General features: G+C 40.6%; 2 protein-coding genes across 3 annotated transcripts; both read left to right on the top strand.

Moving 5' to 3' along the window:
- Window positions 1-545: 545 nt before the first annotated feature.
- Window positions 546-23,636, top strand: LOC118404512 (long-chain-fatty-acid--CoA ligase 1-like). Of its 2 annotated transcripts, none has more exons than XM_035803636.1 (23): window positions 546-778; window positions 6,382-6,539; window positions 12,030-12,144; window positions 12,906-12,976; window positions 14,073-14,174; window positions 14,413-14,512; window positions 15,125-15,297; window positions 15,421-15,453; window positions 15,744-15,795; window positions 16,301-16,374; window positions 16,942-17,019; window positions 17,438-17,572; window positions 18,203-18,285; window positions 18,464-18,518; window positions 18,726-18,821; window positions 19,368-19,440; window positions 19,644-19,732; window positions 20,272-20,388; window positions 20,632-20,685; window positions 21,000-21,089; window positions 21,382-21,486; window positions 22,097-22,168; window positions 22,565-23,636. In XM_035803636.1, the coding sequence occupies exons 2-23, from the start codon at window positions 6,399-6,401 to the stop codon at window positions 22,700-22,702; spliced, it is 2,046 nt and encodes a 681-aa protein (XP_035659529.1). In that variant the 5' UTR covers window positions 546-778; window positions 6,382-6,398; the 3' UTR covers window positions 22,703-23,636. The 2 variants fall into 2 exon arrangements, with proteins under 2 accessions (XP_035659529.1, XP_035659530.1); XM_035803637.1 differs by lacking the exon at window positions 546-778 and adding an exon at window positions 5,697-5,860.
- On the top strand, window positions 8,219-9,533 carry LOC118404513. The gene is made up of 2 exons (XM_035803639.1): window positions 8,219-8,420; window positions 9,256-9,533. Exons 1-2 carry the CDS (start codon window positions 8,234-8,236, stop codon window positions 9,510-9,512), a joined length of 444 nt encoding a protein of 147 aa, XP_035659532.1. The 5' UTR covers window positions 8,219-8,233; the 3' UTR covers window positions 9,513-9,533.
- Window positions 23,637-24,596: the final 960 nt, after the last annotated feature.

The raw sequence follows: 24,596 nt of genomic DNA, 5'->3' as shown, positions 1-24,596 counted from the left end.
ATAAAGTACAGTCAACAATAAAGTGACACTCATCCTCTATCTTATTCATTCTTATTCTATCTTATTTATTGCCCTTTCTCTTTCTTTAGCCCTGTCCTGTCTCCAAGCAGATGTATCGTGGGCTAAGACTAAGCCAAAAGACTATAAAAAACGGTGTCCAACTGGCTCCCTAAGATCAGATCTACTGGGGGCCAGTTAGACACTAGTACTGTTTAGCCCTTTGGACGCAGTCTTTACTTCCGATATATCTGCTCGGAGAGTAGTCTAAACTGGTACACTTCCTGTTAACCTATGCTGTCTTGAATTTCGATAATTTACTGCTGACCGTGGCCCATGAAGTCAAGAAATACCCTTGTGGGTGTGTAACATTTGAACGATCTATATATTCCCACAAATAACCCACCCCATTCTTCTATTTACATAGTTGAGAGGTGTATTGAGACTATGAACCTGCATGGAACCTGATATTCCCACTGACCTTTGTATCTTTGTAAAGTTACTAGGTGGGTCAAAGGTCACCATTCTCCAGCTGTTTGGCGCGACGTGAACGTTGGGCTAACATAAGGGGTTTCATTATGCCTGTCGCATCATTGTAATACCAACACTTTTGATGCTCAATAACCTCCAAAAGAGACACCGATCGCTAATTTGATGAAGATTATGCTTGACGGGAAAGACCGGTGGTGAGAAAGAGTACGTGTTGGATTTTGTCTCTGACTGAGTCCGAACTGTTTGGGGATACGTGGCCGCTTTTGAGGTCTGATCACCTGAACCAAAGGTACGTTATAAAACTTGCCATAGACTTGTTGAAGGGTTTAGTTCAGTTTTCAATTTTTTACTGTTTTATATAGAGTCTTCTGTGCTAGGCTGTCGCGAATTAAAGGGGAGGGTGACTGTTGTGTTTTTCTGCTAGGAGCGGAGTCACTCGCTTGACCGCGTCTTTTGTAAACAAGTTCGACCTAGAAAATGCAGCAATGTTTGACTGGCAACTCAACTAACAACACCCTCACACGTACAGTCACATATCTACAGACTCTGAGCACAGTCTACCTTGTAAAAACATGTTGTACAAAAAAAATTGGCTTCCGAAAAGTCGTTTAGCCTCGTAAACGAATCATCGCAATCTCCATATAACTAGGTTAATAGCAAATATATTAGCGCAGGAAAAAAACTTGGAAAACATAAATATATTGCACTCTTTTTTGTGGAACGACCGCCTTGAGAAATTTGTAGCATATAGAAATATATTTTTACATAATACATTAACTGACATCATAACAAGAAATGTACATATGTATGATTCGTCAGCAACCAGTTTTGTAGACAATCCGTCGAAAATACGAACGAAGAAACCCCGCGAGGTGGTTGCAATACTACAGCAGCACAGTATAAAGCACGGTCAGACCCCAGGGGCTTGCGATTGTTGTGTAGACGGCTTAAAGAGCTTTAGGCTGCCGACTGAAGTTGTCTATTGGCTCGCCTGTAGTTTGACAAAAGGTACAACTCCCTACCACAAATATTCAACATGAGATGAGCCATGTATATATTTCTTGTGAAACAGAGATGGTTGTTATCTGTTAGTATTCTCATCGCCACCAACATGGAGCTCGACATTTAGGGTCACGAGGTTTTTTTAAAATGTTTTTCTCCCATGGGCCTTGGAGTTTGAACCCAGTGTGGTGTTTGTTTTTTGTCGACTTTGGAGCTATTTCAGTCACAAGACTTGACTTGAGTGCTGACAATTTGCCTATCGTTAATTATATTTCAGCCATACATAGTATGGTGATTATATTTCAGCCATACATAGTATGGTGAAATATATTGTATTCGTAATGTTTCTTTCTTTCTTTCTTTCTTTCTTCTTTCTCCTGTCAAATCTTCAAAGTGATTCATCTCCGCCGTTCCTGGACAGAATGACCTGAAATTTGGCACAGGGGTAGAATGGGCCAATACCTTGATGCTTTTTTCTCAGTTTTTTTCATATCTGCCTCTAAAATGATTTTATTGAGATTTTTTTGGTCAATTTTAGACCAAAACTGTATATTTTGGCCCCTGTACCCTGGTATTACAACCAAATGAGCTGAAATTTGACAGAGATGTGCCTTGATAATGCCCCCATATAAATTCGATAACACTTTTGGTGTACAGTACAACAAAATGCTTATTTTTGCGATTTTTTTTACCAATTTTTTACCAAAAAAGGACACTTTTGGCTCCTGTACCTTGGTATTGCAACCGAATGAGCTGAAATTTGACACAGATGTGCCTTGATAATACCTTCATATAAATTCAATAACACTTTTGGTGTACAGTGCAACAAAAGGCTTATTTTTTAGGATTTTTGACCAATTTTTGACCAAAAAAGGACACTTTTGGCTCCTGTACCCTGGTATTACAATTAAATGACCTGAAATTTGGTATAGATAGGCATTAGATACTTGGTAACAAGATTCAAGTCAAATTTTTGACATAAACAACTTTAAAATGATTAATTTTGGCACTTTTCTGAGGGGAAATTTGTTTTCTTTTGGCCTCCTGACGTGACCTTCCGTGACCCCGCACAGAGCCACACCTGTGCGCGTCAGCCGGAGAGTTGATTGAATCAAAGACCTAGCCAATCAGCGAAGAGGAGGCCAAAGGCTAATTAATATTCATAAGCGGGGCCTCATGATCCCGTATATAGCAGTGTTCCCGCCAGGGGGAGCGAAGCCCGCCTAAGGCTCTCGCATTTTACACTATTCAGAAGGCTTTATATTGTATCAGTTCTTAGGGGCATATCTATGATATTCGCAGCAGTCAAATAACTTCTCTTCAGGAGTTTAGCGTAACACTATTTCAGGTCAAACCGTCAAAGGCAACTAAAACAAACTTTAACGTTACTGAGTTCAACAGTACTTATAACTTGTTATCCGAAGTTGAAACGCTAGCGATGGTATTTTCGCTGCGCTGTTAGCTCCGTGCGACTGTTGTTGACGGTCTTATAACGGTATATTTTGCACCCCTGTACCCTGGTATGAGTAACATTTGGTATAGATAGGCATAAGATAGTTGGTAAAATGATCCAAGTAAAATTTTTGGCTTAAAGTACTGTAAAAGGCTTAATTACAGCACTTTTTTTTAGGGGAAATTGGTTTTCTTTCGTTCTCCATGCCATGATCTTTCGGACGTTCACCCCACAGAGCCGACATCTGCACCTGCGTCTAGCCGGCAGGAAGAGTTAATTCAATTAATGGTTCAGCCAATCAGCGAAGAGGAAAGCGAAGGCTAATTAATATTCATAAGCGGGACCACACAATACGTTAACTTGAAGACTCAGGCCGTACAGACTTCTCGCCAGGATTTTTTCAAAGCGTCGGACAGGGGTCCGGGGGCCGCCGAATGTCCCTGGCGGGGTCCAGGGGCAGGGCCACTGTGGGGGGGGGGGGGACCCAGGTGGGCGAAGCCCCCCCGGAAGCTCTTGCATTTTAGACTATTGAGAAGGCTTCTTTTATCAGTTTTTTTAGGGCCATATCTACGATAATCGTAGCAGTCACTTACTTCTCTTCAGCAGTTTGACTTTAAAATATTTCGGGTCAAAGCTTCAAAGACAACTAAAACCTCATAAACAACAAACTTTACTTAGCTCAACAGTATACAAAAATATTGTACGGGTTGCCATCCTTAGTTGAAGCGCTTATTTATAGCGCTAGTATCTTCGATGCGCCGTTAGCCGCCGTGCGACTTTTGTTGACGGTCTGATATCCCTACGTCGCCGCCTCGCTGATATTCTCACGAACATGTTTCAAGAAAAATACCCAGCAAAAAACGCTGTTCTGCGTCAAATTCTATTCTATAAAACATGTGGGACTCAGTGTTATAGTCTAAATATTTTGTAGAAGCACCGCTGTAGGAAAGAAGGTCCAAGCAATGTAAAACATCACGTAGCATGAAGTTCGCTGTCAACTGGCACACAGCACATGGCTGTTTGAAACTCTAAGTCTAATCAACAGCCGTGTTTGATTGATAGCCGGCGGTCCTTTGATGAAGTCGGCGAAAGGTGCGTTAGTTAGAAAATCTGCGTTTAGTTTTGATACGTAATTATAAGTTAGTGGCGAGAATGATTATTTTCTCATCAATATTTCTCTTCAGAATTATTTGAACTTAATTGTACATCTAAACAATTGGCTTACCTGTGCAATGTTTATATCATTAATGATCATGTGTAACGTATGGCTCCTAGTCAATAGATCAGCATTTTCTCTATAGTGACCACCTGTCTATAGTGGCCACATTTCCTAGTGCTGTTGTTGTTTGACATAAAGTTTGAACATTTAAATTGTAAGTAACTTTAAACTGCCAGAGTTTCAGCCCAATAAAACACTCTCAGCGCCAGCCTCGAGGGTATGAAGAGACTGACCAGACAGACGAAAATAAATCCTCGAACAAGGTTCAATCGTATCTTCCGGGTCTGGCAGGAAGTTGTTAAACTAAAATAATAATAGGCTCGATGGCTGATTGCATACAAAGTAAAACAGTTTAACAGTTTTACAGCTTGAAGAAAACAAACGCTCCTACAGTACCTGCACCTGCTTGATAATTATTAAATCGTATGCCCTACTTGAATAAAAAAAATTTCACTGCAATAATGAATGTACCCACATCACAAGGAGCTTATACTTTTTTAAAACTTACACCTAGTTATCGTACTGAAAATTTTCTGAATGGAAAGTGTGATTATTGTCATTTTCTGAAAAATAGAAGCAAGCTCTGTTTTTACCTGGAATAAATTCACAATACCAGTCCACTTTGGGGGATAATGTACTGTTAAGAGGATGTTCCATTTTTGCGCAGGGGTGATTTGGAACAGTCCAATGTTGCGTGGGAAGGGGTATGGCTGAAATATGCTGTATTTGCTCTTAAGCAAATGTCGGCCTTTCTAGTTCTGTTATGTTGACGTATTTGTAGTAACCCCCCCCCCCCCCCCACTCGTGTTTTGACAACTTGTCATTATTTGGTGCAGGCACTGTTGTCGGAAAGAAAGATCCGGTTTTATTATGTGTGGGATTTTCATACATGCCGACTTCATGATCAAACTTGTTTTGGGTTCATCTACGATTTTTTATTTTAAATGTTAGAGCGATATGTGATAAAAAGTTCCATTTTTTCTAATAGAATACTTCGTGTGGCCTGTTGAATCTGGACCCACTCTTGCCCATCATTGTCCTCATTTGACCCCGTAACTTAAAGCTTCAGCCTTCGGGTCAAAGGTCACCCAATGTCTTGAATGGGTGCATTTTTGTTCTTAAGGGACCGACCAAGACAGCTAGAGATGCAGTGGGCTACTAGTGTAAGTATGTGAAAATGACACAACCAAACATAGGAAAGGTCTAAAACGGGGAATAGAGTAAGTTAGTTTCTGAACATCAAATTGACGTGAAAAGTTAGCAGGATGTTTGTGAAAATACTGTTTAAATACATTTATAATGCGTTATAATTCGTAAAAAGTATCAAATCCACGATTCATGCTGAAGGCTTTCTTAGTAGCTGTTTATTTTTTTATTTCGAAATATTGATGAACATTCATAACAATTGATAACAATCTCATAGCAATTTATTAAAAAGCCACAAGTATTGTTTAAAAACTCGCAGTGACTTGGAAGGGACTCTACATTAACTCCACCTAGTGTATTTTTTTCACCACAACCCCTCTCCCCTCTATCCTGTACCGTCCCTTACGGCACCACTGGCTTCACATAAAAGACTGAGTCCTTGAAAGAATGTGACCAGACAACAACTAGACCGCTCTAGCTCTAGGGTCGCAGGGTGAAAATCTTGGAAAGAGGCACCACATTGCAGAAGGGGTAACTCTTGGCGGAGTTTAGTGAGTTGGCATGCCGTTCTAGACAGTGTTATAGTTCACTTTCGCCGAGTGGCTTAGTCTTTCATCTATTAAGTCAAGGAGCTTTTATCACTGATAAAAGCTCCTTGATTAAGTAAGTAGATTTGTCTTGCGATCTTGTTTTTGTTACACAGTGTTCTCGAGTTGCAACTTGATTAATCAAAAGCGCCGTAAACCCGTGTTTCAACTCCGGGAGCTACTGTATGTAAACAGTGTAGGTAACCGTATTTAGAGTGTAGGAAGTACGGTTGGCCTTTAAAATCATCGCCACTATACATGTAAGTCGGATGAAAGGAAGGTAGACGAAAAATCTTAGTCTGAATGAAGTAGAAAAGAGGGAGCAGGGAGGGAGGGTACTCGAGGGTGTTATGTTAATTTGTTTATTTAGCATGCAAACACCTGATTTTATGACCGTTTCAGACTCGTCTTTCAGTGTACTACTGTATGGAATGCGCTTTAAGTCTGCACGTAATGTTGAATTTTTTCATGACTTTACCATTTAGACAACATAAGTACAGCCATGGACAGTATCCTGAACGTCTCGTCCACGAAACTCGCAGCGGGCGCCGCTGCGGTGGCGGCGGGGGCGTACTACCTGGCCTCCCGCCCGTCTCCGATCGAACCGCCGTGTCCAATTGATCACCAGTCTGTGGAGGTTAAGGTCAGTTTTTCAGTTCTTTTTTCTGTGTTGACACTGTGCGAAAGGGTGTGATTTCCGGACAAAGTCGGAGTTGACATATTTTTGGACATGCTAAATATTCGGACTGCGTCCGGGCACGATGTTCAATATATCCCATATCTGGAAATATCATGAGTCAGGAATTGTCTTGTTATGTATCCGGACAAATAAGACTTTCCTGTTTTTCAAGATACGCGCCATTGACGTTTCTTACCTCCGAATACGTGATATGTTCTACATTCTTTGCATATCCAAGGTCCATATATTTCGTTAAGGAATATCCGGACAAATTAGGAGTTTGCACGAAACATGATGTGCATTTTTTCTGGGCCATTGTCAGATGACATTTTCATATTCATTATGTCTCAGAATGTCATGAGTCATGAAATGTTTTGGCACATGCCCGGACGGATAGAATTTCCCGTTCTTCCGAATACGTGTCAGCGACGTTTCATGTTTTCGAACTCATACTATTTTCTTTTCCTTCCATTTACGAGACATATCCGCGACAGATATTCCATGGATTTTAGGACAGATTTGGAGTTAGCATATTCTGACCGTTACTGATAAAGGTATTCTATACGTTAATTGTGAATCGGTGATTGTTTTATTGCGCATCTGAACAAATAAGACTGCAATTTTTTGCCGAAATTTTCGCTCCTTCCAAATTCATATTCCGTTCCATTTACGACAGATGTCCAAAACAGAAACATTCCAGAGATCAGTTTTCGGACCACTTAATGGTTAACAAATTACTTTTCTTGTCATACTTGAATCTGAGATTGCTTTGTTGGGTATCCTAAAAAGGTTTCTATCTTGTCAAATACACGTCATTAACGTTTTTGTTTCTGTATATGTGTTTTTATTTTACAACGAGTATGCCCGATGTCGATGTATGTTTACTCTTTAATTTTCTGGTAATTGAAGCTTAAGCTACCATATACATGTGCAAATATACTAACATCGACATTCACAATCAAATGACACAGAAAACAATTTTTGCGATGGTAACAATTATGAGTCAAGTATTATTGTTTCTTTGCATATCCGGACAATATCAAGAACAACATTCACTCAAAACACTCCACCCCAGCGGTGCAGTTTGGGATAGGTCCATATCCGGATAATATCTTGAACAAAGTTCAGTCAAAACACTCCACCCCAGCGGTGCAGTTTGGGATAGGTCCATATCCGGATAATATCTTGAACAAAGTTCAGTCAAAACACTCCACCCCAGCGGTGCAGTTTGGGATAGGTCCATATCCGGACAATATCTTGAACAAAGTTCAGTCAAAACACTCCACCCCAGCGGTGCAGTTTGGGATAGGTCCATATCCGGACAATATCTTGAACAAAGTTCAGTCAAAACACTTCACCCCAGCGGTGCAGTTTGGGATATGTCCATATCCGGACAATATCTTGAACAAAGTTCAGTCAAAACACTCCACACCAGCGGTGCAGTTTGGAATAGGTCCATATCCGGACAATATCTTGAACAAAATTCGGTCAAAACACTCCACACCAGCGGTTCAGTTTGGGATAGATCCATATCCGGACAATATCTTGAACAAAGTTCAGTCAAAACACTCCACACCAGCGGTTCAGTTTGGGATAGATCCATATCCGGACAATATCATGACAAAAAGTCACTCATGATATTGAATACCAGCGTTGCTATGTGGGAATGGTCCATATCCGGACAATATCACGAGGCACTCGTAAAGCGGTTATGCAAGCTGTGCAAAGTGCCGAGCAGACCAGTGCGTTGGCATGTCAACGGTGCGCCAGGCACTGGGGAAGTCGCTGCAGATAACAGCCTACACCGCGCCACAGCGTTTGCTGCTGTGTACAACTTTGAAACTGGTAAGTACATGATGCATTTATTCACAAAAATAATGCACAATGCCATGTGTTTCTGTGAAACAGGCATGATGGATGACACTAACTTGCTTGGAACCATCTGGAGGAGTCCTTAGGTAACAAGACCATATTAGGAAGTCACATGACTTGACTAGACCAATAGTAGACCAGCTGGTGACAGCAGTTAGGTTTGAAACTACTAGTAGATTTGAACATCAGTTGTCGCCGCCGCTAGCCGCTACCGGACCAAGAACTTGAAGAAGTGAGTAGTGTAGCTCTCTAGTACATAGATTGTATATAAATAGCAGTTACCGTTCTTAGTTCCGTATATGTCTGTCAGCAATGTCTGTTATCCCTTCCTAGTGTTTTGTGTATTTAATAATTAGTAGTGTGATCTTTTTGTAAAGATTGTTGTATGATAGATCACTTCTCTTTCAGTTGGAACCCCCGCATGTCATCCCCGGCTTGTTTACAAATTGCCCGTTCCATAGTTAGTTAAATTCTCATATTATTTTGTGCTGTAAGAGCCGTAACGGTTGCTTCTAAACTTTTCTGTCCTATTGTTTTGGCTGGCTAAATCTTTATAGAACCAAGGAGGAACTGTAATCTCCTTACTAGGACCAATGTGATTGTGTGCATATTCAAATTCCATTCGTTCTTTGGGGTCCTTATCTGTGCCATCTGTGTGGCCCTCGCCCTTTGATGATAGCCGACTCCAGATTCCTGCCTTTGTCCCCGTCTTGTCCTGCTGTGATTGTTATGGCCGTGTTGTTTGAATAATTTTACATGTACCGTTCATGGGTTCGGGGCAGTTACAAGCCGTTCTTTTCCATTCCAGCCGCTGAGCCCCTGTTTCTCAATCGCCTGTCCTGCCATGCCGACGACCGAGGCCTACCTCCTCGTAACACTTACGACAGTCTGTGCCCGGTGCCGTTGCATCCTGCCAGAATTGTTTCTACTCTGAAGACGGACAGTGCCGGAGCGGGCTGTCCTCGAGACGTGCCGTCGATATTGCGGGGTCTTGCCAGAGCATCTTCCGTCGCCAATGATCGTCCACTACCACAAAGACGCAGAAGAGGGCTCCCCGGACGATGATTCCACAGTCAACACGATACGGACTTATAGAGGACTTGAAAATGGACTGTCGTACTGATTTCGCAATTACATTTTTATCCTACGAATATTGATTGTATGGTATATAACGTTAGACTTGTGTCGGATACTGTACATTTGATATTGTACATTTAAACTGATCAGTTTTGTTATGATGTTATTGACTTGGGCTTGATATTATTGGATCTGACAGTGATTGTCTGAACTGTTTAACTTTGGCTTTGTTCGAGCTTCACTTTTTGTGAGCTAAAACTTCCTTTCTTTCTTTCTTTATTCAAGTTGTAACAGGACAACACACTGCGGGCACTAGGCAGCGAAGCTGATATCGTGGCCACAGACATATAAATATACAATACAAAATGGACATGTATATATAAAACTTCCTTCGTATGACTAAGAGACAAATGCATATTGATTTGCCCCTTGACGTTAACATTATCTGTTCCTCCACATAATGTATTTGTTGTGATACTTGTGTCATCTGATTTATACAGGAAAGTCTTTGAAAAGCTTTCACAAAATGTAGCCTTACCGAGTAAGCATTTTCGGGGTTAAAACGGACAGGAAACGTTAAATATTAGGTATTTAGCATGATCGTAAACTTACTGGATATTCTGAAATAATGTGTTGTATTGTTCCTATGATGTTTAAGTATATCTTTAGTTTATGCAACCTTTCCGAGGCGTAATAGCCCCGAACGCGCTCAGAAAATATGAAATATTCGGAACGTGTTTTGTCTCCAAAGTGTCCGAGAACGTTCCATAATTTGGAATCCGGATATGAGACATGATAATACGGTCCCATTCTGGAATACGGAAATGCTCAGCATATGCGACCATTCCGGGGCGTAAAAGTTCTGGACGTGATCAGAAAACATGAAATATTAGCCAATGTCTTTTGTCTCCAAAGAGTCCTAGAACGTTCCATTGCTTTGAATCCGGATATGCGACATGATCACATGGTTCCATTCTTGACTCCTGAAATTATCCGGATTTATACGAAACTAGTATTCGGAACGTGATTTGTATCCAAAGAGTCCGGAAACGTTCCATTACTGGAAATCCGGATATGAGACGTAATTATTTGGTTCCGTTCCGGACTCCTGAAATTATCCGGATTTATACGAAATATTCGGAACGTGATTTGTATCCAAAGAGTCCGAAAACGTTCCATTACTGGAAATCCGGATATGAGACGTAATTATTTGGTCCCGTTCCGGACTCCTGAATTTATCCGGATATATACGAAATATTCGGAACGTGTTTTGTCTCAAAAGAGTCCGAAAACGTTCCATTACTGGAATTCCGGATATGAGGCAGGAATTAAATGGTCCCGTTCCGGACTCCTGAAATTATCCGAAAACGCAGGGGAGTCATGTCAGATTTCGTCCGGATATTGTCCGGATATATCCAGAAACGGTCCCGATCCGGATGTATACAAACATAGAAACGTCCGGAAATGACACCCTTTCGCACAGTGTGAGAATTTAAGGATTCCTAAAACAAGCTTCTTCAGAAAATACAAAATCTCGCGCTCGTGTGTGTGCGTGCGAAGTATGACCAAGTATGTGTATGTGTAGCGATGTGTGCATATGGTCACTTAAAGCGAATTTAAGTATGTGTGAAGTCATTTTTTTGCGTCTTCGGCGTCGAACTATCGAATACCGATGATTTTATGATTCGGCTTTCTTTGAAGCGTTGATAGAAATTTTTCGTAATTAATTGGGGAGGGGGGGGCGAAATCGCTGCGACACCGGTCGTAGCACAAATTCGTATTTCGGAAGGGGCGTAAAACGGGGTACCTGTTCGTGGAGCCTCCGTGCCTCGAGCACGTTAAATCAACCTCATTACTAAAAAAAATGGGCACCTACTGGCTGAAAATGATATACCAGATGTATTATCATTATTTTTATCATTATTATCATTATAACCGCTAACCGCCTGTCATTGAGCCCACAGACTCGTCAGGCAAGCTAATTTTACGTGCGTGAGAAAACCGACTTATGAGTAGCGTTTTTGTCACGCTAAATATTCACAAAATGTTCAACACAAAGCAACATTGTATCCCCAAATACAGAAGAAATAGAAGACCCCACAGCCCTAGTATACCTTTGGAGTTTTTGTAATGTTCTTGTCTTATTCATTTTTGTGAAATTCTCGCGAATTCCTGCAAAATCAAGAAATCGAAGATTCCATATCCCCACCATACATTTTTGTGAATCTCTTGTTTTATTCATTGCATGAAAACTCGAATTGTGTCCTTAAATAAAAATGTTTTATTGTGAAATTCTCTCGAATTCTTGCCTACACAACTTTGGACCTCATGAGCCAACCCAACATTCCCTTATCATTTTAATCTATCTTCCGCCCTATATGATGCCACTATATTATATTCAAATAGTTTTGCACACAGATCAAAACAAACAAACAAACAAACAAACATATTTGTACAAAACAACACTTTAGTAGTCCTAAATTAAAGTTTTTATCCCCGATACAGGGTCAGGACGGAGCTCGCATTTCTACCAGGTGCAAGGATGGGAAACTGCTCGAATACATTTACGATGACGTCACCACCACTTACGAAGGGTTTCAGAGGGGTATCAGGTTAACAGGTTCGTTCTGTCCTTTTCTTCCTTCGTTAAAATGTTGTCTGATTTTAAAGTTATGTCGGACTAAACTCTTGTAGTAATGGAAAGTTTCGACCTAGTACAACGAAACTACAGCTTACGGACATTTCAGCCTTCTTTTCAGGGTTAATGACCCATCACTTTGGTCACATGACCGTACGGACAAGTGACTAGAATGCTTCGAAGTCTATCCTATAGATATATATACAGTAGAAGCCAGTTAATTGCACACCGGTTTAACGCACACTTCTGTTAACTGCACGGAATGCCCAAATCCCAAACCGGTACGGTCCAGCAAGATAACTTCGCATTATTGCACCAGCCGGATAATTGCACAAAATTCACTGGCAAATTGGCCGTGCAATTAAGCGGCTTCTACTGTATATATCCTATCCCCTCCTTCGTATCATGATACTTATAAACACAGAAATTTTTGTGCTCCAAACAGAAAGAAACTACAACGTACCAAAATTTCCTGCGGTCCTCAGGTTTAATGACCCATCACTTTGGTCACATGATCTTGCTGGCACGTGACTATAGTAGAACTCAGAAGTCTATAGCGCCTCCTTTCCTTCATATACAAACAACATGGTGAGTGCGCTATGTGAATGATCAACAAAAAGCACTCTTAGAAAGTTTCGAAAGTTGAGAAAACATAGCCACTGTTTAATGCCTTATAGAAGATACATTATATTGTACTTAGAACATTTAGAACTACTTTATTCATTATTTACATTTTTCCACAGGGGGTACAGGACGTTGTCTTGGCTGGCGAGCAGCACCCAATGAGCCTTACCAGTGGATGACATACCAACAGGTGTCATAAATATTATGATATAACTCATATCTATATGTCTCAGTAAGACAGGCTTGAACGCTTATTTTCATTATCGACTTTTCAGCTGGGTAGATCCTTTTGACGCTGTCGAGTTAATTGTTTTTCAATTGGACCCAGTCTACAAAATCAACACATATTCTTTGATCGAAGTGTGCACGTGGGGTATAGCAGATTGTAGCATGAGTAACGTAAGTAAAAAGGGTTATACATAACGTTATAAACAAAATATGTGTTACTTAAAGAATATAAAGAATCAAAATCAAGGCAGAAATGTAATCACAAGCCATGCCCTTTCCGGTCCATGTTAGCATCGAACGATCGCGATATGGGCTTTTTCTTTGGCGATCAGAACTCAGCAGTCTAAACGATATGTCCAGTTGGCATGTTGTGTCAGCACTTTTAATCATCAACCAGTACCAGGCACAGGCTACTAGCTATAGACTCACTCAACCCCATGTAACGGTAGTTTTGAGGACAAGGTCTGACTGCACAAAAGAAGAATGTTGCTGATCTTTCGCCATCTCACAGTCAAATTGTCATCGGCACAAAAGAACTGTTGATGAAAATTTAACGTATTCAGTGTTGGTATCAGAATACCCCAGGCTTCTTTGACCTTGCATGACTCAACCATGCAGATGGTAGCCTTGTCTGGTAGAAGAACAACTTTCGATTTACATATGCTTAGGGACCCCAAAGTGAGAGATTTTGACGCCTCAAAATTTATGACAGGGTGCACAATCAAAAACTGAACAGTTCGAAATACAATGTACAAAATATGTGAAAATGAAATAAGTTTGCCTGCCCAGTTATACAATCTCAAAATTGGAACGGCTTTTTCAAGTCGCGAATAAATACTGTTTTCTGCGACCCGTTATAGCGGAAGGGGCCGTTATTTAATATAAGCCTCGAACAACGGTGTTTGCGTTGTGTATTCACACAAACTAGCTGACTGATATTGGGTATGTGGTAGGGTCACTCAAGGTCAGTATACCCGTAGGCTTGGTGATGGACATCTGGAAAATGTTAGAACCCTTCACTTGTTCCTTTGTGCTGATGATAGTTTTCTCTGGTGCAGGTACACGACAGGGCCCTCCGGTTCGGGTCGGGTCTGTTGGAGAAGGGCCTATCTGCCGGACAGGACACCTTTGTCGCCATCTTCTCCCAGAATCGTCCAGAGGTCAGTAAAATGTTTTCTCAATGATTGCTACGATTGTAACTCCATCTACACTTCGACTTGATTTAGAGTAAAACGTCAATTAAGTATTTTTGTCACAACCTAAACTGCAATCCAACACGACAACAGAAAAGACCGAGCCTTGCACGTGACGTCATCAGCGAATCAAAGAAGCCTGTAACGTCCTCCGTCTCTGTGAAAGTTGATGACAAATTTCACAAATTGTGTTTTTGTGTCACAGTGGGTGATTGCTGAGCAGGCATGCAGTGCGTTCTCCATGGTTGTTGTTCCATTGTATGACACGCTGGGATCACAGGCCATCAAGTTTGTCATCGAACAGGGTGAGGGGTAACATTGACCTTGGCACTAAAAAGAGCACAAGCTGGAAAATGTGACTGGAAAATATTACAACATAACTCTAGATCTGTATCGTTCCACATGTTCATAGAACAGTAAGTAAATACAGCAAAACCTCAAGAGAGCATAGTACTGTGTTGTTTTCTCTGTCTGTCTGCCTGTCTCTCTGTGTGTTTCCGTACTGCAATTACCACATGTTGTACCAGATTGCGCACGCCGTCAATGAGGTGAAGCCTAAAAGCATGGTTACCGTCCTCCGTAGTTATCATCAGCTCTCCCTTTTAGCTTGCTTCACTCGGTGACCTGCGAACAGAGAGAGCCAGCGACACTAATGTAACTGCAGAGGATGGTACCCAGAAATCTGATTACTCTAGTGTGACGGAGGGTAACCTCCGACGACAGGTCCGGACCTGAACCTAGACCTGTATGTGAAAACTTGTCTACTTCAGTCTTGTTATTTTCTTCGATCGGTAAGCCCCGAAACGTGTGTCCAACATCCGGTCCACCAAATTTTTTCAGGACGGAGTTGTGCAGTTTTTGTACCGGTAGTGTACCGGTACCCACCCCTAGTTCCGACTGCTTACCTTTTCTTTCAGGAAATCTCCATACTATTGTATGTGACGTGGAGAAGAAGGTAGCCTCCATCCTCGACATAACCCAGGAGGTGTCTGTGGTCAAGAGAATCGTGGTCATGGAAAAGATCAGTGATGACCTGAAGAAACGAGCCACCTCATTGGGCGTTGAAGTGATGACGTTTGATGACGTGGAGGTATGGGCTTGTTTCGTCATTGATTTGGTGACCAATGAAAATTCTTCACTTGACAGGAACTTTTTGTAAGAAGTTTTAAAAGGCATTTCATCTTACAAGTATTTTTCTTCTTCTTTAAAACAGGAGGCTGGAAGGAGAAACACACACAAAGCTGTTGTGAGTTACTTTTATTACTAACATTATTTGCATAGATAAACTTATACTTTATACTTACCTATAAGAGCGCGCTAGCAGGTCAGAGTTGTTATTAAGTCAAAAACATTACACGTCTGACTTGAAACAATTCAATTGATTGGTCAATTGAAGTCACGTGAGAGCATGTGAACTTACTAGACAGTTAAACTATATCATGCTTATAAGACTAAAACCTTTGATGATGGCAGAGTCAATTGTTTTCAGCATTAGCGTTCATTTGGTTGTTTTTAGTAACTTGTATTATTTCTTAGCCACCTCGTCCAGAAGACCTGCTGACGATTTGCTACACCAGCGGAACTACGGGTTTGCAATAAAATATTTAATTTGCGTTTCGATTGGCAAATTAAAAAAAAGTTACAATTAAAGTTTAAGCTACTTTAGATACATTCAATTTAGACTTACTAGTAAGTATTTTCCATTGGCCATGTAAAGTGTACTTTCTAGGACGTTGTTACAAAACGTTGTGACATTGGGAGCAAAGAAGAGCTACGAGATTGAAGGCTTACAGCTCGATCTGAACATGCGATGATTTGTCACAAAAGAGACGTAATTATTTATCACATTTATTTAGCCCTGAGTAGTATTTTAGGACAGAACTGTGATAGCATCCCTCTATCACATTAAGTCACTAGTAATAGGTAAAATAGATAAAATATTGTCTCTATTTGTGAAAAAATGTGATAGCACTCTTCTATCACATTAATTCACTAGTAAGAGGATAATCACAAAAGACACTTCTTGTCAATGATAAACACTTCAGAACCTTGGTGCAAATCATCAGGATCACAGTTTTTTCCATCATTTTCAGGACTTCCTAAAGGCGTGATGCTGACTCACAGGAACATCGTCACAAACATCAGTGCTGTGCTGAAACATGTGGAGGTCGGTGGCCATCTCTGATATCGTCAGAGATTACACCATCTTTGATTACATCATGAAATCCTGCGGAAACTTAATCACCTTTAAGAATAAAATCTTTATTATCCAAGAGTATAGGAGTGTATACCGGTAGAGAAAATTCAGGTACATGTACGGTTCAGGTGCAGAGGATCAGGTCCAGCTGGTCCGGACCTGAACTGAACTGTGAATTGATGATACTCAGAACAATGATCTATTTTGCTACGAAGTAATCTGTTTAGAGGAATACACTTCTTGGACGGGTATTAGCCCCCCAAACATGTGGACGCCTGCCGATGTATTTTGTTCCTTTTCTGATCGGTTTAAAATCCGGCCCACTGATTTTTTTCAAGTCCGTTTTTTTCGTACCGGTCCAAGAAGAAGAACCAGTTTTGTACCGGTATGATGTACTGGTACCCAACCCGTGACCTGTAGCAATATAGGATGGTTTTCTAACTACAGATTACTACCGAAGGAGTGTTATTAATGCTTTTAATACCGCCTTGTTAAGATGTTCGTAATGATGACTTCTGCATTACTGTTTTCGTATAGGGCTACCTGTGTCTGGGGCCTGATGACATGCACGTGTCCTACTTGCCTCTTCCTCACCAGTTCGAGAGGTCGCTACATGTGGGTATTGCAACATCATTGTTTAACCCCTATCTTGGAGAACAAAACTGTAACTGATGCAAATTTTGCAATTATGCTGGTTTTTAAGAGCCTGGGTACGATCCGGAAAGTAGTTCGCTCCGGCGTTCATTTTATACTATATGCATTTTATACTATATACAGTCGCTTCTAGCTCTGAAATTCATTATACACTGTATGGATCGCTTATCTGAAGTGAACATAGGCACGAACTACTATCCGGATTGTACCCATGCTAGCTTTTTACATGATACTCTAAACAGCAATTATTCACTGACGAAAGATAACAGATGTCATCTGAAACGTCTGACCGTTAACCACATCATATCCAGTTGATTGAGTAATTGCTCTTTTGCGTATCTTATTACCTGATGTCTAACCTTCATCGCCGTTTTTCCAGGTGATGTTCTTCATGACCGGTGTTCAGATCGGATTCTTCGGTGGTGACGTCAAGAAACTGCTGGATGACTTCCGGGAACTCCGGCCCACCATCTTCCCGTCGGTCCCTCGTCTGCTCAACAGGATATATGACAAAGTAGATTCGTTTATTTGTTTATTAAGGAATCTTCACTAGTGTTGACATGCAATCTCTACTCTTCCTGTAGCCCTCTTCCATGAAATATATATGTACAAGATATATGACAAGGTCGGTAAAGTCGGTTTACCTGGTAGAATAGGTCCTCGATGTCGATTCTATTCCGGTATAGTCCTTCTCAACATCTCTTGTCAACGGAGATGTATTGTTCGGCATTTTGCTTTCTTGAGGTGGGTACCGGTACAAACCTGCTTCGTTGAACCGGTCCGGATAACGGATCTGAAAAAAATTCTGTAGACCGGATGTTGGACCGATTGGAAAATGAACAGATTATACCGGCACTACGGTGACAGACGTTGACGTGTTTTGAGCAGGCTTATTAGTCCAAGAAAAGATCAAGAACTAAGTATAGGAGAGTTGATAGTCATTCTTTTTTATCAAGTTTCTACAGTCCAACTTGGTATTACTTAACAGAGGCAGTTAGCGTTGTTGACGTGAAAATTCGATACTCCACCTAACAGATTCAATTGTAGCGAAATGGACCATTGTTTTGAGTATAGCGTATTCACAAACAACCCTGTTGTCAGAACAATGGTTCGAATCTAGTTTTGTTCTCAATATCTTTCCCAGGTAAACGCAGGAGTTCAGGGTAGCGCCATCAAGTCCAAGCTGTTGGAGATAGCCTTGAGAAGCAAATCTGCGGAAGTCAAAAGGTAACGTTAACGTCAATTTTTACAGAAGTTATTGCTTTTCAATGCAATAAAGGCAACAAGTACGACCTAGCTATCACAGTAAGATTTTAAAGAATGTTTTTGATATACCATCATCATCATGATGTACCTAATTACCATTAATAATCTTTTAACTAACACATTGTTTTTTGTGTTTCAGGGGTATTGTCAGACGTGACAGCATTTGGGATACGCTGATCTTTGGCAAAGTCCAAGTAAGTTCTACAACATATAGCCTGATTTAATCACGCTTCTTTCGACCCACTGGAGGAGCCAATTTAGCCCCGGAGTTTGCATTTCACAGACTATTCAACATATGCCTACCACGATATCATCGGTTGCTAAAAACATCTTTGCTTCAATTAGTTCCAAGAGAATTTGATGTCATGTAATTATAACTGTGTTATACCTTACGTATGTAGAATCTTCTGGGAGGTCGTGTGAGGGCTATCATCACAGGATCGGCTCCTCTGTCGGAGGCAGCCATGACTTTCCTAAGGGCGGCCATTGGTTGTACGGTAAGCTGTTTCTATTGGTTGTACGGTAAGCTGTTTCTATTGGTTGTACGGTAAGCTGTTTCTATTGGTTGTACGGTAAGCTGTTTCTATTGGTTGTACGGTAAGCTGTTTCTATTGGTTGTACGGTAAGCTGTTTCTATTGGTTGTACGGTAAGCTGTTCCTATGGGTTGCACGATAAGCTGTTTCTATTGGTTGTACGGTAAGCTGTTCCTATTGGTTGCACGATAAGCTGTTTCTATTGGTTGTACGGTAAGCTTTTTCTATTGGTTGTACGGTAAGCTGTTTACCTTGTTTGACAATACTCAATTTCCTCTATGGTGAGGGATTTGACATTGAGGAGTACCGAATCGCTCAGAACACGTGACCGTCCGTGAGTGTCACGTGAGAAGTTGGTATCGGCTCCGTTCTGGTTCTGACAGTGAAATACGAGAGGATTCTATGTAGATAAATTATTTCATTTTTATTCCCACTTTTACTCCCCATTTTGTCATCGGCCAAAGACGTGTTATAACAAAGGAACAAACAAGCTATCTCTTATTTCCCAGGTGTATGAAGGATACGGACAAACAGAGGCGAATGCAGGAGTTTCCTTCACTATACCTGGTGACCACAGCACCGGTAAGTCACTGTGACAGTAATATTTCTTCTGCTTTACAGAAATGCATCAAGCCTCGTGATACATATTTTATGATTTTGTTTTCCTAGTGAACGAAAATCTAAAAAAACTTGAAAATGAATTATTGTTTAAACGTTACAGCTAAATGGTGTACATGTTCATTTTGATATGGAATTCTAGCCAATGTTGATCTATTCTTCTTCAGGTCACGTGGGCTCACCACTGACCTGTAATCTCATCAAGCTTGTTGACATTCCCGAGATGGACTACTACACCAAGAACAACCAGGGGGAGGTAAGGATACGGTTTTTATCATTATTCCAAAACTAACATAAATAATAATAAATAAATAACTGTACAATAAGTTTATTGCAACTTCTTGCCTGTGGGCTAATTGCAAAAAAAAGTTCAGACAACGAGAAACAGACAAATGATAAGTACAAAGAATTAATAATACTAATTCAAATCATGCAAAGGAACATAAATGAAGTGATACTTAGTATAAATCAATATGTAAGGATCCTGTTTTGTACAGCGGTCTATTCTATTTCAGCCAGAAGCTGCAGGTTAATACATATATGTAGTAAATGAAATAGGAACATTAAAGAAAAAGTTTTGTTAGGCGTCATTCCGTCAAGAATTTTAGACTGTGCCATGATTACCGGTATTTAAGCTGATGTCACATTTCCGTTCAGGCAGTTTTGGGGAACGAAAAATACGATATAAAAGCCTCTAGTCGACTCCAAAAAGGCGTGTGTTGGGCCATTGAAAGTTATAAGACAAGACAACACTTGGGTGTTTCCTGTCCATGAGTATTGTGATGTTCACGACAGGTGTGCGCTAAAGGACCAAACATCATGAAGGGGTATTACAAGGCCCCCGAGAAAACAGCAGATGCGCTTGATGAGGACGGCTGGTTGCATACAGGAGACGTGGGGCAGTGGCTACCGGTATCCATTTAATCGACCATTCATTCGTTCATTTGTTCGTTCATTCCTTCGTTTTTTTTTGTGTACACGTTCTTACATCTCAATTTGCTTCAATTTTGAGTTGGGTTTTTATTTCATTCTGTTCTTTCAATTCCTGTGACATTGGTTCATTTGTATGAATTCTATTTCTATTTATTTCAAGCTGTGTGTCCTTAGTAGACTTATGTTTCATCGGTTATTTTGTATCATGATAATTTTTTTTAGAACGGCGTTCTCAAGATCATTGACCGAAAGAAGCACATTTTCAAGCTTGCCCAGGTAAACTATTAAAGTCAAACTTTCTTGATAGTTCCGTTTCCCTTTGTCATCTAAGAAAAATGACAGAATAGTTAGATTTAAGACTGATTAAATCTCACTTATAGCAGCCCTAATATCCGGCCGGATTTTTCGTCATTTTGGCTCATAATACATTTTGCTGGCCATTTATTTGTACTGGTTCGCTTGTACTGCTGGCCAGCAAAACTGTATTATGAGCCAAAAAAAGACGAAAAAGGGACCCAGAGAGCCTGCTATGGAGGCTAATGATACACATACCAGTTGGATTTATACATCTTTTTTTGCACCAACTCCAGGGAGAGTACATTGCTCCAGAGAAGGTGGAGAGTATCTACACAGGCAGCCCGCTGGTGGCGCAGGCGTTTGTTCATGGAGAGAGTCTGAAGGTTAGATGATCTTATCATAGTTATCATGGAAGCTCATCCGTGCAATGATAGTAATCATCGTACAATGCTAAACGTTCTTCCAACACAAAAGTACACACAGGTAAAATTTTCAACGACCACTGTCACCTTCTTCAGAATACAGTATTGATCCTGAAGAAGGTGACAGTGGTCGTTGAAAATTTTATCCGTATATACATTTGTCGTAAATCAAAGAAGTTGCAAGGATTGATGTATATTGTGATGTATTCTAAACAAGCTGCTAAAACGTTCCCTTGGTGTTGTATATTCCCAGGCGTCGTGTGTTGGTATTTTCGTCCCCGACCCTGAGGTGTTGCCAAGTTGGGCCAAGAACAACCTGAACATGGAGGGCACGATGCACGAGCTGTGCAAGAGCAAGGTGATGACAACTTTGTGCATACGTCAATTATTCTTCCTTTCCTGACATCTTGAGGCGTAATTAGGGTCTTGATTTTGACATACTCCGATGGACAAGGTGTTTACAGCTTTGTACGTTCTTCAATTTTGGCATCATGTGGCGTAAGGATCAAATTAGTTGACCCAGAATCAGATTCTGACATGCCCAGATGATTCTCTCGTAGGAAAGGTCCTTCACAAGTACCTGACTTCACTCATAAAAATTAGTACAAAGCTTCGAACAGGAACGTCCCTAGGATAGGATATGAAATTAAGCCATTCCTCGAGTACGTCAAGAAAATCCCACAGTGATTGGAAAGGTGTCGGGGTCCTTCTTTGTGCCCTATGGCCACACCTGGGACAATTGCTCACAAGAGGGCCGAATGGCAACCGTTACAGATCCTTGTGATTGAACCTAGTCAGTTGTAAGATTCTCGCAATTCAGCAATTTCTGACAGAGTCAGCCCACACTATAACAACATTGACGACGATGTGGCTCTTCAAGCTTTGATACACGACGCAAAGTTGACACATCTTTGCAACAAAATGGTCAAAGTTCTTCTAATTACAATTTCTTCTTTCCACGCATACAGGCTGTAAGGAATGCCATTCTAGAAGAGGTAACCAGCCTAGGGCAACAACGTGGTCTGCATTCCTTTGAACAGGTAAAAGAAGATGTACTTAACTCACAGAGAGGTTATGATTGTTTTTGTTGTGTTGTGTAGTAACAAACAATATATACAACTAAACAAAGCGTTGTTGTTGCGTTACTGGTAGAGTGTTGGACTCGATACTTGCTGTGCCCCCCCCCCCCCCCCCCTTAGGAAAGGCACTTTACACAACCTTCCTCATCATCACTTCAGCCAGGTGTAAAAATGGGTACCTGACTTTGGTCAGAGAGGCAAAAAGAGTACCTTTACCTTCTGTCTGTACTTTGTGGCACTGTTACTTGAGTGCAGTGCCATCTTGTCTTTGTCTGTCCATACAAACTTAAAGAAGCACACAACTATACAAAGCATACGAGAAACTCTATACTTTACGGAGAACTTTTGTTTCCACAGGTGAAGGACATCCACCTCCATCCGGAACTCTTCAGCCTGGAGAACGGTCTGCTCACTCCGACATTCAAGTCTAAACGTACCGCTCTTAGGTCCACTTTCCAACCACAGATTCAAGACATGTACAAAAACCTGGTCTGAATAATCCGATCTGATGATCTCTATATATTTACGTTGTCCATTCGGGGTAACGTCAAACGAAACAAACGTCTACAATAATTTTCCAATTTCCTTCAAGTCAATACGTACCGCTCTCAGGTCTGCATTCCAACCACAGATTCGAGACATGTACAAAAACCTACGATCAGCGAAATAAAAATGCACGTCGTGTCCATTAGCAAATGCAAGAGCTTAAAACACAAGAACGTGTACAGTAATGATCCCGTTTATATCCTTTACGTCTAAACGTACGGTTCTCAGGTGTACATACATTCCAGCCACAGGTCCACGAAAAGTACAAAAACATAGTCTGAACAACAATACAAATGCACGTTATCGTGCCCATTAGGAAGAGCTTAAAACACAAGAACGTGTACAGTAATTGTTCTATTTTAAAGTGAGCATTCTATATACATGAAAAACAATTTGTTCAGCTACGTATTTATACTATTGGCAACATTGGTTATACTAGACTACGAGGAAATCATTGTTATAAACTGAAAATGTATTTTTTTTTGTAGCACTACTTTTCAAATGATAAACTTCAGTCTTTAGGCACATCACCACAAACGTTGAACGTAACTACGAAAACGTGCACATAAAGTGTTCTCGTTATCCGAGAAATCAATAGAATTTCAATTTTACAAATTTAGGCTAATGCAATGCAACACAGTACTGGGTTATATGGAATGGTGTATTGTACTCCGCATTCTAACACATGGTGCCTGAACTGCCTTGTAAAAAGATACATTATTGTTATAAGTTTTTTATCAAGGTGTTGATGTAAACGCTGGTGAAAAATATACTCAATTGGAGACATACATAGTAATTAAGATGGTGCAAATGTGGTTCATCCTAACATGTATGCATATGTGTTGCAATATTACTGTAAGAATAAAGGTGTGGGTCAGATGTACGCTGGATCATAATGTCATGAATGCAGTGTTTGTCTTTCAGTCAACGATGAAGCCTCTCTGTCAATATACATGCCATGGTTCCATCTAAAATTGTGCAAAAAGTGGACCTATATTCGGAGTATAGCTGGAGCTATATTCGGATACCAACATTCAAATAGGACTTTTATTTATTTATTTATACACCTTTCTCACGCGGCGGCCATGATAGATCGAAGACGAGGCAAACAGACAAAACTTATTTCTAAAATCAGGTCAATTTAGTTTTCCCCCAAACCACACAAATTTTCATGATATAAGATAGAACAATAATATTATAAAGTAGTGTTATGCACCGAAAGATGTAGCAATCTGGAGTGGTGTAGACTGATCCCATAGTCCCTTAAGATATGCAAAATAAAAACATAATAATGCAAATTTTTGACGGATTTGCAGCCATTCACTTATTGGTCGATTTCCTAATTGGCAGGCTATCATTGGTTGTACTGCTAATTATGATGGGCAGTCTTTTGTTTGCCGCTTTGAACTCGTTTTAGGTCTATCATGGCCGCCGTGTGAGAAAGGTGTATTCATGGAGGTAATGAGGAAAGAGGTAAGAGTCTGATAAGATAGGATATAGCAGAGATACAGATTATATAGAGTTCTAATATATCTATCAACATAAATCATTACATAAACATGGTACAAAAACATAAAAAATATACTAGTAGTAGAGCAAAAGTTCAGGGTTCATAGTCCGTGTCCGTTCGTTTTGTTCATTTCGTTTACTTCAAGAGTCTCTTAAAGCAGGTCAGATTTGGAGCCGAGCGTGTGTCTGGTGGTAGCTTGTTCCAGATATTTGGTCCACGGTAGGCTATCGATTAGCCTGACTAAAATCGCGCTCCTAGCGGCCGGCCCTATAGTATTGCCGCCGCCCTAGGGGAGGGGGTCATTAACCCCAGCCAGCGAGAGATTGTATAAAC

This window comes from Branchiostoma floridae, chromosome 17, assembly GCF_000003815.2.
Source record: "Branchiostoma floridae strain S238N-H82 chromosome 17, Bfl_VNyyK, whole genome shotgun sequence".
Lineage (NCBI taxonomy): Eukaryota > Metazoa > Chordata > Leptocardii > Amphioxiformes > Branchiostomatidae > Branchiostoma > Branchiostoma floridae.
This window is presented reverse-complemented; position numbering and strand designations above follow the sequence as displayed.